We start from the raw sequence: 19,859 nt of genomic DNA, 5'->3' as shown, positions 1-19,859 counted from the left end.
CAGGCCAGGGACCACCGCCCAGTTGCCAGCTGCCACTTTAGGACAGATAGCTGCAAGTAGGCGGGGACAGTGGGCAGGGCTGAACTTTGGATACACTGTCTGTGTCTCTCCTGCATCCTTCTCTGACCTGAGGAATAACCAGCCTACATTTTTGCCAGACTATGAATTTTATGATATTTTTTGTCTGCGCCCTCACTCATCTGGAGACCTGGGCATTCTCATGTCCCTCTTACAAGGTCCGCCACAAGAGTGGGCTTTTTCTTTACCCCCTGACTCTCTAGAACTGACCTCAGAAGACCAGTTTTTGCAGCCTTAGGGCTGTTATATGACAACCCTGACCGAGCAGCGGTAGCTGAACGTCGGTTAACATCCTTAAGATGGCAAACGACCGGTGGAGGAGTATATTGCAGAGTTCCGCCAGTGGTGCGTTCCATCTGGGTGGAATGATCCTGCGCTTAGATGCCAATTTAAGCAGGGGTTGTCTGATGGCATTAAGGATGCCTGGATCCTCCAACCCTTAAGCAGGCCATGAATTTAGCTGTGCGTATTGACCGTAGACTCTGTGACAGACATACGGAAAGATTATGCTCTGACCTTTCTAAAACCTCTGTCTCCTGCTCTGACAAAAACCCTCTAGTTTCCCCTGCTATTCCTGAGGACGAGCCCATACAGCTGGGACTATTGGACGCCAGGACCAGACGAGAACACCGGAGACGCAACGGTCTATGTTACTACTGTGGTGACAGCGGCCATTACATCCGTTTCTGCTACAAGCGCCCCAAGCGGCAAGAAAACCCGGATCATCGGCGTTCAGGTGACTCCCAGGAAGATCACTTAGGTGCACAGGTACCTGAATCAATATTTCAAGTTCTGCTGGACCTGATGTTCCTGTTTCTGATGTGAATTTATGTTCTTCTGCTCGTTCTGTCAGTAAGCCTGTTCTCCATGCCATGGACTCTTCTTCTGATGAATGGGAGTCAGATGGCAATGCTCTGAGTTAAGTTGAGTTCTGTGAGGGTCCTGAGGCCCCTCATAAAAGAAGGGGTACTGTCAGGACTGTATCTCTGCGGAGCGTGATGCGCCCCTTGACTCGTGCTGTGCGGCCAGGTAGGGGCTGATTTTCTTGTATTTGTTCTGTTTCGGTGTTTTGTTTTGCATTAGTCTGAACACTGGCTTATTTTATCTGCTCACTTGGTTTCATGGACCTCCCCGACGTCACCTGCGGAGTTCGGTTTTGGTTCTTTCTATGACGGACAGGTCTTCCTGCCAGTGGATGGGTGTGTGGTCAGGTGCCTGTGGTTGGAGATCGGGGGATGATCCAATTGTATCCCGGACCCCTATATAACTCCTAAAAGTAGTAGCAGGTCCCCGGCTCCTTTCCGCTCCTGGCAGTAGTAGGAGGTTCTTGGCTCCTCTCCGCTCCTGGCAGTAGTAGCAATTTCCTGGCTCCTTTCCGCTCCTGGCAGTAGTAGCAGGGTCCCGGCTCTTTTCTGCTCCTGCAATAGTAGCAGGGTCCTGGCTCCTTTCCGCTCCTGGCAGTAGTAGCAGGGTCCTGGCTCCTCTCCGCTCCTGGCAGTAGTAGGAGGTTCTTGGCTCCTCTCCACTCCTGGCAGTAGTAGCAAGTTCCTGGCTCCTCTCCGTTCCTGGCAGTAGTAGCAGGGTCCCGGCTCTTTTCTGCTCCTGGCAGTAGTAGCAGGGTCCTGGCTCCTCTCCTCTCCTGGCAGTAGTAGCAGGTTCCTGGCTTTTCTCTGCTCCTGGCAGTAGTAGCAGGGTCCTGGCTCCTCTCCTCTCCTGGCAGTAGTAGCAGGTTCCTGGCTCCTCTCCGCTCCTGGCAGTAGTAGGAGGTTCTTGGCTCCTCTCCACTCCTGGCAATAGTAGGAGGTTCTTGGCTCCTCTCCACTCCTGGCAATAGTAGCAAGTTCCTGGCTCCTCTCCGTTCCTGGCAGTAGTAGCAGGGTCCCGGCTCTTTTCTGCTCCTGGCAGTAGTAGCAGGGTCCTGGCTCCTCTCCTCTCCTGGCAGTAGTAGCAGGTTCCTGGCTTTTCTCTGCTCCTGGCAGTAGTAGCAGGGTCCTGGCTTCTCTCCTCTCCTGGCAGTAGTAGCAGGTTCCTGGCTCCTCTCTACCCTTGACAATAGTAGCAGGGTCCTAGCTGTGTATTCTGCTGCTCTAGTGCCACACACCGAGCTCCCCAACTCTATCATTCTGTTTACATGATGTGGCCTCTATTAACTGCTAATTCTTGAAGCAAATGTACCACTAGGTACTTTGCCAGTTCCTGCGCACACCGCTGTTCTATTACTGAGCACCAGCTGGTCATGAAGCACTTGAGATGGGCCCGCCAGCCCCCCGTGTGGGGCCACATCACAGAGTGGAGGGGGCATTGTCACACTAGCGGCCCATAGGCCTACCTCAAGTGCTTCATGCCCGGCTGGGGCTTGGGAATCGTGTGGCGGTTTAAAAATAGTACTGCGGCATTGGCATCCCCGCACGGTATCCCGGCGCCGGTCTGTTCATGTACAAAACAAAAAAACAATGTACCGAGTGGCCCATTCACTTTAAACTCTTATAGCATTATTTTTGCATGATAAATGTTCCTGTTATATTTGTTCTGTTGGTTCATATAATTATGAAGATACAAATTTATATAATATTCTATATTTTTACCATCTACAACTTTTGGCAAAATTAAAGACTTTAAAGGGTTATCCCAATCTGACATTGTTTCACTCATCTACAGGATAGTCACCAGTTGGGGTCCAACTACCAGCACCCCACTGATCTAATATAGTGGGGGGATGTGGGGGTGGGTAAGTGAGGCTATTACCTGTAGCTTTGTGGGCCAGATTGTTTCTCTCATGTGCACAAAGATTTTAAGTCAACACAAAGGAACCTACATTTTTACATTGGTTTCTTTAAGAGGGTTGTGTCGCTGGGCGTGCAGTGTCCTAGAGCTGTACTGCATGTAGGTCGGTAATGTTAGCTATATGTATTCTGCTCTCCCACCACTAGGTGTCTCACTATTCTCTATGCACTGTAGGGCAGAGCTGATGGGAGGTTTATCAAGGGTGAACTGCTGATGTGACTGATTGCACACACGGTATGATGATTATGCCACTATCTGTAAATCCAATCCCCGTCGGGGTACCTTACAGTGGATGACTCTTGATGTGTTTTTCCCAATCACATCGCTCCCTGAGGCCAAGTTATGGCATGGTAGAGCAGATTTGGGGTAATTAATGGTGATTAATTCTACCAGCATTACAAAGAAGCTACAGTGTTGCAGATACAGCTTGCCAGGGACTTGTTTACATCAGCTGTCTCAGAAGGGAGGGGGAGGAGGGGGAGACAGAGAGAAAAGCTCACACACAGATTTTTGTGTCGTCAGCAGAAAGCAGCAGCTGAGAACTGGGGGAAGGAGACTGAATAGATCATAACAAGTATGGAAGGAACTGTTAGTCTCACCATGGGCAGCAATATATCAGAGGTTGTGTGTGAGTGGAATACCCCTTTAAGGGGTTAAAGAATAGGGTATCCTAAAAATGTAAAAACCTTTATCTCATAAAAAATAATTCGGGTTTTAGAAGTTTACACTAAATTGTAATTTTTTTTATAGTTTTAAAGTTTGTTATTTTTTTTTAATGATTCTGAGTCCTCGCTGTAATTTCTGTCTTCTCTCCGACAATAAGGAGACGGGGTTACTCCGAGATGCTCATTACTGTTTCCACAACATAGAAGCCGAATCTTTTATTTATCGTGTTATTTATTCAGTTTTCATTTTCCTACTAAATTCTGGGCAGTGAATTATTTGTGGCCGTCTGATAAGATTTATAGATCAGAGATAGAATGGGATTAAGTGGGATTTGCTTTAATGCTAATTAAATATTTATTCCCATTGCGGCGCGCTCCCCTTAGCGACACGTAATTCCTCAATGTGCTGGAAACAGATTATGGTTTTATGGCAGATTGTGACAGGAATAACTAATTGCACATATTAATAAAGCGCGCTCCGTGCCCGGGCAGATTACACGGTGAGATCATTCCCGGTAACAAGGACGGCCGGGCTGCACGTCCTCTCATGTCTCAGGAGAACCAGGAAGCCAATGTACCATACTTAAAGGGGGTTTCTACTGATAGGAAAGCTTCTAGAGATGGCGTCCACCCGAGGAGAGTGACGCCCTGGACTTGGATATGCACAGGCACTTACTCTTACAATGGACTGAACCGCTCTACGACTTTGTTCACACAACATCAAAAAAAGAGAAAAGGCGGCTACTTTTTCAATTTAAAAAGACGTCGGTTATTGCTGCGATGTAATAGATTTCAATCCAATGCCTTGAAGTCAATGGAATGATGGACAGCCAGTGCACAGTGTGTAAAATAACGGACGCTGTCTGCGTGGACGTCCAAATAATGTTCATGACAATTATTTTCAAAGTCTTTTGCAAACACCAGACTTTTTTATTAGTTGGTCACACACAGTTTTTCTTTTTCCCTATCCTTACTAATAAATGGACTTTTCAATTATAGACAAACGGCGACCAGTCCACCTGACCTGGAATAATGGACCGACAGACGTCACTGCAGTGTCCGTCGCCAGACAGCCAAATAACGGACATAATTTTAAAAGGAGAGGAAAAATCATTGTGTGAACATAGCCTTACATATAAGAGAGTTACTGTACGTACTGCAGCCGGAGTCTGATCTTCCTCCAACCTCCCACCGTCTCACCTGCATCTGAATAACATCCAAACCTCCCAATCCCAGGACTTTCCCCGAGCTGCACCGGCTCTCTGGAGGGCACTGCCTTATTCCTAAATACCCCTCCCCCCCCCACACACACATAGCAGCCCTATCCCAGCTCTGACCATGTCAGGACTGTTAGTTCTTCTTTTTTGTGCCATGATCTCCAATTTTCATTGGTGCCTTATTTGTGTAGATGAAACGTTTCAATTGCTTTTTTCCCCCTGATATATAATGTAACAAAAAATCTGCAATTCTTTTTTGCTTTTTCTGTTTACGCCGTTCACCATACGGGAATAATATTTTTGTATTTTATTAGATTGGACAACGCAGCACACTACTATATATGATCTGTTTCTTTATTTTTATGTGTTTTATACATAAAATTGGAAAGGGGTGATTTAAATTTGTATTGGGAGAGCGGCTACGTCATATTTTTAAAACCTTTTTTTTTTACACTTTTTTTTGTCCCCCCGATGTAACTCCTCCCGATGTAACACCTCCCGATGTAACTCCTCCCGATGTAACTCCTCCCGATGTAACTCCTCCCGATGTAACTCCTCCCGATGTAACTCCTCCCAATGTAACTCCTCCCGATGCAACTCCTCCCGATGTAACTCCTCCCGATGTAACTCCTCCCGATGTAACTCCTCCCAATGTAACACCTCTCGATGTAACGCCTCCTGATGTAACTCCTCCCGATGTAACACCTCTCGATGTAACAGCTCTCGATGTAACGCCTCCCGATGTAACTCCTCCCGATGTAACTCCTCCCGATGTAACACCTCCCGATGTAACTCCTCCCGATGTAACTCCTCCCGATGTAACTCCTCCCGATGTAACGCCTCCTGATGTAACTCCTCCCGATGTAACTCCTCCCAATGTAACTCCTCCCGATGCAACTCCTCCCGATGTAACACCTCTCGATGTAACGCCTCCTGATGTAACTCCTCCCGATGTAACACCTCTCGATGTAACAGCTCTCGATGTAACGCCTCCCGATGTAACTCCTCCCGATGTAACACCTCTCGATGTAACGCCTCCCGATGTAACTCCTCCCGATGTAACTCCTCCCGATGTAACTCCTCCCGATGTAACGCCTCCTGATGTAACTCCTCCCGATGTAACTCCTCCCAATGTAACTCCTCCCGATGTAACACCTCCCGATGCAACGCCTCCTGATGTAACTCCTCCCGATGCAACGCCTCCTGATGTAACGCCTCCTGATGTAACTGAAAACAGAAAAGCAGGATTTTTTGGATCTATAAGCTCGAATCCATTGGGCCTCGAACCCCGAGGTCTCAGTAATTGATTATCGGTGGCTGAAAAAGTTGGATGCCGCCCTAGGGAGTCCTGGAAAACATGGATGCAGCGTATGGCCGTATCCAGGTTTAACCCCTTGAAGGCACACAGGATATTGACCTTAAGGACCCAGTGACCAATTTCAATTTTGTCATTTCCGTTTTTTCCTCCTCGCCTTCTGAGAGCCATGGCGTTTTTATTGTTCTACCCTCGGGACTGTTAGTTTTTATTTTTTGTGCCATGATCTCCAGTTTCATTGGTGCCTTATTTGTGTAGATGAAACATTTCAATTGCTTTTTTCCCCCTGATATATAATGTAACAAAAATTCTGCAATTCTTTTTGGCTTTTTCTGTTTACGCTGTTCACCATACGGGAATAATATTTTTATATTTTATTAGATTGGACAACTGAGCACACTACTATATATGATCTGTTTCTTTATTTTTATGTGTTTTATACATAAAATTGGAAAGGGGTGATTTAAATTTGTATTGGGAGAGCGGCTACGTCATATTTTTAAAACCTTTTTTTTTTACACTTTTTTTTGTCCCCCCGATGTAACTCCTCCCGATGTAACACCTCCCGATGTAACTCCTCCCGATGTAACTCCTCCCGATGTAACTCCTCCCGATGTAACTCCTCCCGATGTAACTCCTCCCGATGTAACTCCTCCCGATGTAACTCCTCCCGATGTAACTCCTCCCGATGTAACTCCTCCCGATGTAACTCCTCCCGATGTAACACCTCTCGATGTAACGCCTCCTGATGTAACTCCTCCCGATGTAACACCTCTCGATGTAACAGCTCTCGATGTAACGCCTCCCGATGTAACTCCTCCCGATGTAACTCCTCCCGATGTAACTCCTCCCGATGTAACTCCTCCCGATGTAACTCCTCCCGATGTAACTCCTCCCGATGTAACTCCTCCCGATGTAACTCCTCCCGATGTAACTCCTCCCGATGTAACTCCTCCCGATGTAACTCCTCCCGATGTAACTCCTCCCGATGTAACACCTCTCGATGTAACGCCTCCTGATGTAACTCCTCCCGATGTAACACCTCTCGATGTAACAGCTCTCGATGTAACGCCTCCCGATGTAACTCCTCCCGATGTAACACCTCTCGATGTAACGCCTCCCGATGTAACTCCTCCCGATGTAACTCCTCCCGATGTAACTCCTCCCGATGTAACGCCTCCTGATGTAACTCCTCCCGATGTAACTCCTCCCAATGTAACTCCTCCCGATGTAACTCCTCCCGATGTAACGCCTCCTGATGTAACTCCTCCCGATGCAACGCCTCCTGATGTAACGCCTCCTGATGTAACTGAAAACAGAAAAGCAGGATTTTTTGGATCTATAAGCTCGAATCCATTGGGCCTCGAACCCCGAGGTCTCAGTAATTGATTATCGGTGGCTGAAAAAGTTGGATGCCGCCCTAGGGAGTCCTGGAAAACATGGATGCAGCGTATGGCCGTATCCAGGTTTAACCCCTTGAAGGCACACAGGATATTGACCTTAAGGACCCAGTGACCAATTTCAATTTTGTCATTTCCGTTTTTTCCTCCTCGCCTTCTGAGAGCCATGGCGTTTTTATTGTTCTACCCTCGGGACTGTTAGTTTTTATTTTTTGTGCCATGATCTCCAGTTTCATTGGTGCCTTATTTGTGTAGATGAAACATTTCAATTGCTTTTTTCCCCCTGATATATAATGTAACAAAAATTCTGCAATTCTTTTTGGCTTTTTCTGTTTACGCTGTTCACCATACGGGAATAATATTTTTATATTTTATTAGATTGGACAACTGAGCACACTACTATATATGATCTGTTTCTTTATTTTTATGTGTTTTATACATAAAATTGGAAAGGGGTGATTTAAATTTGTATTGGGAGAGCGGCTACGTCATATTTTTAAAACCTTTTTTTTTTACACTTTTTTTTGTCCCCCCGATGTAACTCCTCCCGATGTAACACCTCTCGATGTAACTCCTCCCGATGTAACTCCTCCCGATGTAACTCCTCCCGATGTAACTCCTCCCGATGTAACTCCTCCCAATGTAACTCCTCCCGATGCAACTCCTCCCGATGTAACTCCTCCCGATGTAACTCCTCCCGATGTAACTCCTCCCGATGTAACACCTCTCGATGTAACGCCTCCCGATGTAACTCCTCCCGATGTAACACCTCTCGATGTAACAGCTCTCGATGTAACGCCTCCCGATGTAACTCCTCCCGATGTAACTCCTCCCGATGTAACACCTCCCGATGTAACTCCTCCCGATGTAACTCCTCCCGATGTAACTCCTCCCGATGTAACTCCTCCCGATGTAACTCCTCCCGATGTAACTCCTCCCGATGTAACTCCTCCCAATGTAACTCCTCCCGATGCAACTCCTCCCGATGTAACACCTCTCGATGTAACGCCTCCTGATGTAACTCCTCCCGATGTAACACCTCTCGATGTAACAGCTCTCGATGTAACGCCTCCCGATGTAACTCCTCCCGATGTAACACCTCTCGATGTAACTCCTCCCGATGTAACTCCTCCCGATGTAACTCCTCCCGATGTAACTCCTCCCGATGTAACGCCTCCCGATGTAACTCCTCCCGATGTAACTCCTCCCAATGTAACTCCTCCCGATGTAACACCTCCCGATGCAACGCCTCCTGATGTAACTCCTCCCGATGCAACGCCTCCTGATGTAACGCCTCCTGATGTAACTGAAAACAGAAAAGCAGGATTTTTTGGATCTATAAGCTCGAATCCATTGGGCCGCGAACCCCGAGGTCTCAGTAATTGATTATCGGTGGCTGAAAAAGTTGGATGCCGCCCTAGGGAGTCCTGGAAAACATGGATGCAGCGTATGGCCGTATCCAGGTTTAACCCCTTGAAGGCACACAGGATATTGACCTTAAGGACCCAGTGACCAATTTCAATTTTGTCATTTCCGTTTTTTCCTCCTCGCCTTCTGAGAGCCATGGCGTTTTATTGTTCTACCCTCGGGACTGTTAGTTTTTATTTTTTGTGCCATGATCTCCAGTTTCATTGGTGCCTTATTTGTGTAGATGAAACATTTCAATTGCTTTTTTCCCCCTGATATATAATGTAACAAAAATTCTGCAATTCTTTTTGGCTTTTTCTGTTTACGCTGTTCACCATACGGGAATAATATTTTTATATTTTATTAGATTGGACAACTGAGCACACTACTATATATGATCTGTTTCTTTATTTTTATGTGTTTTATACATAAAATTGGAAAGGGGTGATTTAAATTTGTATTGGGAGAGCGGCTACGTCATATTTTTAAAACCTTTTTTTTTTTACACTTTTTTTTTGTCCCCCTAGAAGACTATTACACTCATTCTTTACATTGTTAACACTTTTCAATGCATTGATCAGTGTTATCTGTGATCTTCTTGTAGAGTCTGCCTGAGGCCATTACAGAGCATCGATCAGTGTAATCTACCTGAGGCCATTACATAGCACTGATCAGTATTATCTTTGATCTTCTCATAGAGTCTGCCTGTGGCCATTCCATAGCATTGATCAGTGTTATTTGTGATCTTCTCATAGTCTACCTATGGCCATTCCATATCGGGAGCAGATCTGTTCTCCCAGTCAGCAATCACAACTTACACTTGGTGAGTGTTGAGAATGTTCACCACTCACTAGATGTATATGCCCCAAACAGTTTCCACATAGCATTGTGGCCATTCCATAGCATTGATGAGTGTGATCTGCCCGAGGCCATTACATAGCACTGATCGGTGTTATGTCATCTTCTCATAGAGTCTGCCTGAGGCCATTCCATAGCATTGATGAGTGTGATCTGCCCGAGGCCATTACATAGCACTGATCGGTGTGATCTGCCTGAGGCCATTACATAGCACTGATCGGTGTGATCTGCCTGAGGCCATTACATAGCACTGATCAGTGTTATCTATCTTATGCCATTACATAGCATTGATCAGTGTGATCTGCCCGAGGCCATTACACAGCACTGAGTGGGTGACTATGGGTTAGTAAAGTATGAAGGGGAGGATACCTCAGGGCTTGCTGAAGCATTATGATTGGTTATCAATGATAAATATATATATATATATATATATATATATATATATATATATATAATGTCATTTGCCATTATGCACTAGCTTGAAAAAGACCATGTAGGTCGAAACGTCGCTGTTGTATATGTGCCATGAGGTAATAAAAGCACTTTTGCCTTTTGCACTTTAAATCGCCTGGATGCTGTTATTACTTCTTCTTTTTTTACAGCACTGATTAGTGTTACCTGCCTGTGGCCATTACATATCACTGATCAGTGTTATTTATGATCTTCTCACAGAGTCTGCCTGAGGCCATTACATAGCACTGATCAGTGTGATCTGCCTGAGGCCATTACATAGCACTGATCAGTGTGATCTGCCTGAGGCCATCACATATCACTGATCAGTGTGATCTGTGATCTTCTAATAGAGTCTGCCTGAGGCCAATACATAGCACTGATCAGTGTGATCTGCCTGAGGCCATTACATAGCATTTATCAGTGTTATCTGCCTGAGGCCATTACATATCACTGATCAGTGTGATCTGTGATCTTCTTGTACAGTCTGCCTGAGGCCATTACATAGCACGGATCAGTGTGATCTGCCTGAGGCCATTACATAGCACTGATCAGTGCGATCTGCCTGAGGCCATTACATAGCACTGATCAGTGTGATCTGCCTGAGGCCATTACATAGCACTGATCAGTGTGATCTGTGATCTTCTTGTACAGTCTGCCTGAGGCCATTACATAGCACGGATCAGTGTGATCTGCCTGAGGCCATTACATAGCACTGATCAGTGTGATCTGCCTGAGGCCATTACATAGCACTGATCAGTGTGATCTGTGATCTTCTTGTACAGTCTGCCTGAGGCCATTACATAGCATGGATCAGTGTGATCTGCCTGAGGCCATTACATAGCACGCATCAGTGTGATCTGCCTGAGGCCATTACATAGCACTGATCAGTGTTATCTGTGATCTTCTCATAGAGTCTGCCTGAGGCTATTACATAGCACTGATCAGTGTGATCTGCCTGAGGCTATTACATAGCACTGATCGGTGTGATCTTTGATCTTCTTGTAGAGTCTGTCTGTGGCCACTACATAGCATTGATCAGTGTGATCTGAATGAGGCTATTACATAGCATTGATCAATGTGATTTGCCTGTGGCAGACTCTATTAGAAGATAGCAGAGCTGACCGCACGGAGGTCCTCTCCCTCTATGAAATGAGCTCAGCTCCGGAGCCTCTGAACCTTCTGGGGTACTGGCACATCATGGGTCCTAAGGGGTTAATTGTGCACCTTGAAGCCTCTATGTGGTACTTTCAGTGAATAACTATATCGGCTTTCCCGTGACTCCTGGGCTTTAGTTGCCATCGTACAGTATATTAAACCTCACATAAAGCAGTGTAATATGAAGATAAATGTTACCAATGATCTCGGTTCTGCTACAGTGACCAATTCCTGTAAATCTGGATATTGAGTGAATTTGTCTGTAAGAATCAGGCGCCTCCAGTGAGCGGAATACTAAGCGGCGCTTTCATTGATCATGGAAATATTTACAATTATGTCGCCGCTTTAATTAGGAAAGAACCAAATGGCTGCGGCTTACACATGAGTTTATTATCAGGTAAGAAAACGGATGATTTGTCAATATTTAGTTAATTGTGCCTAAAAAATGACATTTTCCTCCATCACTGCATGAAAGAGAAATAAAAGCGTCCGTGCTCCATTTTGTGTATGATGGCGGCCGTAGCATCCTCAGGCCTCAGCGCTCACCTGCTCCATTGTGTATGATGGCGGCCGTAGCATCCTCAGGCCTCAGCGCTCACCTGCTCCATTGTGTATGATGGCGGCCGTAGCATCCTCAGGCCTCAGCGCTCACCTGCTCCATTGTGTATGATGGCGGCCGTAGCATCCTCAGGCCTCAGCGCTCACCTGCTCCATTATGTATGATGGCGGCCGTAGCATCCTCAGGCCTCAGCGCTCACCTGCTCCATTGTGTATGATGGCGGCCGTAGCATCCTCAGGCCTCAGCGCTCACCTGCTCCATTGTGTATGATGGCGGCCGTAGCATCCTCAGGCCTCAGCGCTCACCTGCTCCATTGTGTATGATGGCGGCCGTAGCATCCTCAGGCCTCAGCACTCACCTGCTCCATTGTGTATGATGGCGGCCGTAGCATCCTCAGGCCTCAGCGCTCACCTGCTCCATTGTGTATGATGGCGGCCGTAGCATCCTCGGGCCTCAGCGCTCACCTGCTCCATTGTGTATGATGGCGGCTGTAGCATCCTCGGGCCTCAGCGCTCACCTGCTCCATTGTGTATGATGGCGGCTGTAGCATCCTCGGGCCTCAGCGCTCACCTGCTCCATTGTGTATGATGGCGGCCGTAGCATCCTCAGGCCTCAGCGCTCACCTGCTCCATTGTGTATGATGGCGGCCGTAGCATCCTCAGGCCTCAGCGCTCACCTGCTCCATTTTGTGTATGATGGCGGCCGTAGCATCCTCAGGCCTCAGCACTCACCTGCTCCATTGTGTATGATGGCGGCCGTAGCATCCTCAGGCCTCAGCACTCACCTGCTCCATTGTGTATGATGGCGGCTGTAGCATCCTCGGGCCTCAGCGCTCACCTGCTCCATTGTGTATGATGGCGGCTGTAGCATCCTCGGGCCTCAGCGCTCACCTGCTCCATTGTGTATGATGGCGGCCGTAGCATCCTCAGGCCTCAGCGCTCACCTGCTCCATTATGTATGATGGCGGCCGTAGCATCCTCAGGCCTCAGCGCTCACCTGCTCCATTGTGTATGATGGCGGCCGTAGCATCCTCAGGCCTCAGCGCTCACCTGCTCCATTTTGTGTATGATGACGGCCGTAGCATCCTCAGGCCTCAGCGCTCACCTGCTCCATTGTGTATGATGGCGGCCGTAGCATCCTCAGGCCTCAGCGCTCACCTGCTCCATTGTGTATGATGGCGGCTGTAGCATCCTCGGGCCTCAGCGCTCACCTGCTCCATTGTGTATGATGGCGGCCGTATCATCCTCAGGCCTCAGCGCTCACCTGCTCCATTGTGTATGATGGCGGCCGTAGCATCCTCAGGCCTCAGCGCTCACCTGCTCCATTTTGTGTATGATGGCGGCCGTAGCATCCTCAGGCCTCAGCACTCACCTGCTCCATTGTGTATGATGGCGGCCGTAGCATCCTCAGGCCTCAGCACTCACCTGCTCCATTGTGTATGATGGCGGCTGTAGCATCCTCAGGCCTCAGCGCTCACCTGCTCCATTGTGTATGATGGCGGCCGTAGCATGCTCAGGCCTCAGCGCTCACCTGCTCCATTGTGTATGATGGCGGCTGTAGCATCCTCGGGCCTCAGCACTCACCTGCTCCATTGTGTATGATGGCGGCCGTAGCATCCTCAGGCCTCAGCGCTCACCTGCTCCATTGTGTATGATGGCGGCCGTAGCATCCTCAGGCCTCAGCGCTCACCTGCTCCATTGTGTATGATGGCGGCCGTAGCATCCTCAGGCCTCATCGCTCACCTGCCTTTGTGTATGATGGCGGCCGTAGCATCCTCAGGCCTTAGCGCTCACCTGCTCCATTGTGTATGATGGCGGCCGTAGCATCCTCAGGCCTCAGCGCTCACCTGCTCCATTGTGTATGATGGCGGCTGTAGCATCCTCAGGCCTCAGCGCCCACCTGCTCCATTGTGTATGATGGCGGTCGTAGCATCCTCAGGCCTCAGCGCTCACCTGCTCCATTGTGTATGATGGCGGCCGTATCATCCTCAGGCCTCAGCGCTCACCTGCTCCATTGTGTATGATGGCGGCCGTATCATCCTCAGGCCTCAGCTGTCACCTGCTCCATTGTGTATGATGGCGGCCGTAGCATCCTCGGGCCTCAGCGCTCACCTGCTCCATTGTGTATGATGGCGGCCGTAGCATCCTCAGGCCTTAGCGCTCACCTGCTCCATTATGTATGATGGCGGCCGTAGCATCCTCAGGCCTCATCGCCCACCTGCTCCATTGTGTATGATGGCGGCCGTAGCATCCTCGGGCCTCAGCGCCCACCTGCTCCATTGTGTATGATGGCGGCCGTATCATCCTCAGGCCTCAGCTGTCACCTGCTCCATTGTGTATGATGGCGGCCGTAGCATCCTCAGGCCTCAGCGCCCACTTGCTCCATTGTGTATGATGGCGGCTGTAGCATCCTCAGGCCTCAGCTGTCACCTGCTCCATTGTGTATGATGGCGGCCGTAGCATCCTCAGGCCTCAGCGCTCACTGCTCCATTGTGTATGATGGCGGCCGTAGCATCCTCAGGCCTTAGCGCTCACCTGCTCCATTATGTATGATGGCGGCCGTAGCATCCTCAGGCCTCAGCGCTCACCTGCTCCATTTTGTGTATGATGGCGGCCGTAGCATCCTCAGGCCTCAGCGCTCACCTGCTCCATTGTGTATGATGGCGGCCGTAGCATCCTCAGGCCTCAGCGCCCACTTGCTCCATTGTGTATGATGGCGGCTGTAGCATCCTCGGGCCTCAGCTGTCACCTGCTCCATTGTGTATGATGGCGGCCGTAGCATCCTCAGGCCTCAGCGCTCACTGCTCCATTGTGTATGATGGCGGCCGTAGCATCCTCAGGCCTTAGCGCTCACCTGCTCCATTCTGTATGATGGCGGCCGTAGCATCCTCAGGCCTCAGCGCTCACCTGCTCCATTTTGTGTATGATGGCGGCCGTAGCATCCTCAGGCCTCAGCGCTCACCTGCTCCATTGTGTATGATGGCGGCCGTAGCATCCTCAGGCCTCAGCGCTCACCTGCTCCATTGTGTATGATGGCGGCTGTAGCATCCTCAGGCCTCAGCGCTCACCTGCTCCATTGTGTATGATGGCGGCCGTAGCATCCTCAGGCCTCAGCGCTCACCTGCTCCATTGTGTATGATGGCGGCCGTAGCATCCTCAGGCCTCAGCGCTCACCTGCTCCATTGTGTATGATGGCGGCCGTATCATCCTCAGGCCTCAGCGCTCACCTGCTCCATTGTGTATGATGGCGGCCGTAGCATCCTCAGGCCTCAGCGCTCACCTGCTCCATTGTGTATGATGGCGGCCGTAGCATCCTCGGGCCTCAGCGCTCACCTGCTCCATTTACCTTTATTATATGGAGATAAATCTCAGTTCCATCTTCAAAGTCTTTTAGGCAGAGACTGGAGTGTCCGGGTCCCACTGACTGTAACTACCAGGCTGAAACACCTCTCTGCTTCTTTGTAACTTTATATTGGTAGAAAGAAGACATCTTTGTTCCCAGGAGGAATCCTTAGGTTCAGTGGAGTATACGCTGCATGTGGCAGCCATAGAATTGAGTAGAAGGGTCCGTATCAGCAGGGGGTGTTACTAGAAACGTTCCTGCAGCTGATTTTCAGCCCATGTAAAAGTTACAGCGATCGGCCGAGGATTGAGAAACACCTGATCCTCCGCTCGTCCAATCTTTTCGCTCTTCCTGTGTTAACAGTGATCTGTACTGGGATGGGATCTGCCCATTGTCTAACAGTGATCCGTACTGGGATGGGATCTCCCCATTGTCTAACAGTGATCCGTACTGGGATGGGATCTCCCCATTGTCTAACCGTGATCTGTACTGGGATCTCCCCATTGTCTAACAGTGATCTGTACTGGGATCTCCCCATTGTCTAACAGTGATCTGTACTGGGATCTCCCCATTGTCTAACCGTGATCTGTACTGGGTTCTCCCCATTGTCTAACAGTGATCTGTACTGGGATCTCCCCATTGTCTAACAGTGATCTGTACTGGGATCTCCCCATTGTCTAACAGTGATCTGTACTCGGATCTCCCCATTGTCTAACAGTGATCTGTACTGGGATCTCCCCATTGTCTAACAGTGATCTGTACTCGGATCTCCCCATTGTCTATCAGTGATCTGTACTGGGATGGGATCTCCCCATTGTCTAACCGTGATCTGTACTGGGATCTCCCCATTGTCTAACAGTGATCTGTACTGGGATCTCCCCATTGTCTAACAGTGATCTGTACTGGGATCTCCCCATTGTCTAACCGTGATCTGTACTGGGTTCTCCCCATTGTCTAACAGTGATCTGTACTGGGATCTCCCCATTGTCTAACAGTGATCTGTACTCGGATCTCCCCATTGTCTAACAGTGATCTGTACTGGGATGGGATCTGCCCATTGTCTAACAGTCATCTGTACTGGGATGGGATCTCCCCATTGTCTAACAGTGATCTGTACTGGGATCTCCCCATTGTCTAACAGTGATCTGTTCTGGGATCTCTCCATTGTCTAACAGTGATTTGTTCTGGGATCTCCCCATTGTCTAACAGTGATCTGTACTGGGATCTCCCCATTGTCTAACAGTGATCTGTACTGGGATGGGATCTCCCCATTGTCTAACAGTGATCTGTACTGGGATGGGATCTCCCCATTGTCTAACAGTGATCTGTACTGGGATGGGATCTCCCCATTGTCTAACCGTGATCTGTACTGGGATCTCCCCATTGTCTAACAGTGATCTGTTCTGGGATCTCCCCATTGTCTAACAGTGATCTGTACTGGGATCTCCCCATTGTCTAACAGTGATCTGCACTGGGATCTCCCCATTGTCTAACAGTGATCTGTACTGGGATCTCCCCATTGTCTAACAGTGATCTGTACTGGGATCCAGCCTCGGACTGGGCCACCGGGGAGCCGGGGAAACCCCCGGTGGGCCCCTCCCCCTTCCTCCCTATTGGTGGGCCCCTTAGCAGGAGGCTTCCCGTTTATTTGCTCAAGGCCCCATATGCCGTACATTTCTCCCTGCAGCTGCAGAGTCCTGTCACCTGGTCACTGCCTCTGTATATGTATATGTATGAGGTGTATGGGCCGGGCAGTGACCATGGTGACAGGCAGCAGTGTAATGTGGAGCGCGGTGCCTCTCTGTATAGTGAGGTGTATGGGCCGGGCAGTGACCATGGTGACAGGCAGCAGTGTAATGTGGAGCGCGGTGTCTCTCTGTATAGTGAGGTGTATGGGCCGGGCAGTGACCATGGTGACAGGCAGCAGTGTGATGTGGAGCGCGGTGTCTCTTTGTATAGTGAGGTGTATGGGCCGGGCAGTGACCATGGTGACAGGCAGCAGTGTAATGTGGGCGGTGTCTCTCTGTATAGTGAGGTGTATGGGCCGGGCAGTGACCAGGTGACAGGCAGCAGTGTAATGTGGAGCGCGGTGTCTCTCTGTATAGTGAGGTGTATGGGCCGGGCAGTGACCATGGTGACAGGCAGCAGTGTAATGTGGAGCGCGGTGTCTCTCTGTATAGTGAGGTGTATGGGCCGGGCAGTGACCATGGTGACAGGCAGCAGTGTAATGTGGAGCGGGTGTCTCTGTATAGTGAGGTGTATGGGCCGGGCAGTGACCATGGTGACAGGCAGCAGTGTAATGTGGAGCGCGGTGTCTCTCTGTATAGTGAGGTGTATGGGCCGGGCAGTGACCATGGTGACAGGCAGCAGTGTAATGTGGAGCGCGGTGTCTCTCTGTATAGTGAGGTGTATGGGCCGGGCAGTGACCATGGTGACAGGCAGCAGTGTAATGTGGAGCGGGTGTCTCTGTATAGTGAGGTGTATGGGCCGGGCAGTGACCATGGTGACAGGCAGCAGTGTAATGTGGAGCGGGTGTCTCTGTATAGTGAGGTGTATGGGCCGGGCAGTGACCATGGTGACAGGCAGCAGTGTAATGTGGGCGGTGTCTCTCTGTATAGTGAGGTGTATGGGCCGGGCAGTGACCATGGTGACAGGCAGCAGTGTAATGTGGAGCGCGGTGTCTCTCTGTATAGTGAGGTGTATGGGCCGGGCAGTGACCAGGTGACAGGCAGCAGTGTAATGTGGGCGGTGTCTCTCTGTATAGTGAGGTGTATGGGCCGGGCAGTGACCAGGTGACAGGCAGCAGTGTAATGTGGAGCGGGTGTCTCTCTGTATAGTGAGGTGTATGGGCCGGGCAGTGACCATGGTGACAGGCAGCAGTGTGATGTGGAGCGCTGTGTCTCTCTGTATAGTGAGGTATATGGGCCGGGCAGTGACCATGGTGACAGGCAGCAGTGTAATGTGGAGCGCGGTGTCTCTCTGTATAGTGAGGTATATGGGCCGGGCAGTGACCATGGTGACAGGCAGCAGTGTGATGTGGAGCGCGGTGTCTCTCTGTATAGTGAGGTGTATGGGCCGGGCAGTGACCATGGTGACAGGCAGCAGTGTGATGTGGAGCGCGGTGTCTCTCTGTATAGTGAGGTGTATGGGCCGGGCAGTGACCATGGTGACAGGCAGCAGTGTAATGTGGAGCGCGGTGTCTCTCTGTATAGTGAGGTGTATGGGCCGGGCAGTGACCATGGTGACAGGCAGCAGTGTAATGTGGAGCGGGTGTCTCTGTATAGTGAGGTGTATGGGCCGGGCAGTGACCATGGTGACAGGCAGCAGTGTAATGTGGAGCGCGGTGTCTCTCTGTATAGTGAGGTGAATGGGCCGGGCAGTGACCATGGTGACAAGGCAGCAGTGTAATGTGGAGCGCGGTGTCTCTCTGTATAGTGAGGTGTATGGGCCGGGCAGTGACCATGGTGACAGGCAGCAGTGTGATGTGGAGCGCGGTGTCTCTCTGTAGTGAGGTGTATGGGCCGGGCAGTGACCATGGTGACAGGCAGCAGTGTAATGTGGAGCGCGGTGTCTCTCTGTATAGTGAGGTGTATGGGCCGGGCAGTGACCATGGTGACAGGCAGCAGTGTAATGTGGAGCGCGGTGTCTCTGTATAGTGAGGTGTATGGGCCGGGCAGTGACCATGGTGACAGGCAGCAGTGTAATGTGGAGCGCGGTGTCTCTCTGTATAGTGAGGTGTATGGGCCTGGCAGTGGACCATGGTGACAGGCAGCAGTGTAATGTGGAGCGCGGTGTCTCTCTGTATAGTGAGGTGTATGGGCCGGGCAGTGACCATGGTGACAGGCAGCAGTGTAATGTGGAGCGCGGTGTCTCTCTGTATAGTGAGGTGAATGGGCCGGGCAGTTGACCATGGTGACAGGCAGCAGTGTAATGTGGAGCGGGGTGTCTCTGTATAGTGAGGTGTATGGGCCGGGCAGTGACCATGGTGACAGGCAGCAGTGTAATGTGGAGCGGGTGGTCTCTCTGTATAGTGAGGTGTATGGGCCGGGCAGTGACCATGGTGACAGGCAGCAGTGTAATGTGGAGCGGGTGTCTCTGTATAGTGAGGTGTATGGGGCCGGGCAGTGACCATGGTGACAGGCAGCAGTGTAATGTGGAGCGCGGTTGTCTCTCTGTATAGTGAGGTGTATGGGCCGGGCAGTGACCATGGTGACAGGCAGCAGTGTAATGTGGAGCGGGTGTCTCTGTATAGTGAGGTGTATGGGCCGGGCAGTGACCATGGTGACAGGCAGCAGTGTGATGTGGAGCGCGGTGTCTCTCTGTATAGTGAGGTGTATGGGTCCGGGCAGTGACCATGGTGACAGGCAGCAGTGTAATGTGGAGCGCGGTGCCTCTCTGTATAGTGAGGTGTATGGGCCGGGCAGTGACCATGTTGACAGGCAGCAGTGTAATGTGGAGCGCGGTGTCTCTCTGTATAGTGAGGTGTATGGGCCGGGGCAGTGACCATGGTGACAGGCAGCAGTGTAATGTGGAGCGGGTGTCTTCTGTATAGTGAGGTGTATGGGCCGGGCAGTGACCATGGTGACAGGCAGCAGTGTAATGTGGAGCGCGGTGTCTCTCTGTATA

At 50.1% G+C, this 19,859-nt stretch overlaps 1 protein-coding gene across 1 annotated transcript in view; it reads right to left on the bottom strand.

The window, feature by feature from the left end:
- Window positions 1-491: 491 nt before the first annotated feature.
- The window catches only part of LOC138794595 (trichohyalin-like), a 44,000-nt gene continuing 24,632 nt past the window's right edge, over window positions 492-19,859 (bottom strand). Inside the window, exons 2-6 of the mRNA XM_069973359.1 lie at window positions 8,184-8,765; window positions 7,057-7,368; window positions 5,328-5,971; window positions 851-992; window positions 492-560 (exon numbers count right to left, since the gene is read on the bottom strand). Of these exons, the coding sequence (XP_069829460.1) occupies window positions 492-560; window positions 851-992; window positions 5,328-5,971; window positions 7,057-7,368; window positions 8,184-8,765 (1,749 nt within the window). The remainder of the gene's footprint in view (window positions 561-850; window positions 993-5,327; window positions 5,972-7,056; window positions 7,369-8,183; window positions 8,766-19,859) is intronic.

This window comes from Dendropsophus ebraccatus, chromosome 6 (assembly GCF_027789765.1).
Source record: "Dendropsophus ebraccatus isolate aDenEbr1 chromosome 6, aDenEbr1.pat, whole genome shotgun sequence".
In the NCBI taxonomy this organism is placed as follows: domain Eukaryota; kingdom Metazoa; phylum Chordata; class Amphibia; order Anura; family Hylidae; genus Dendropsophus; species Dendropsophus ebraccatus.
The sequence above is the reverse complement of the archived record's forward strand: the minus strand, read 5'-3'. Positions and strand labels throughout refer to the sequence as shown.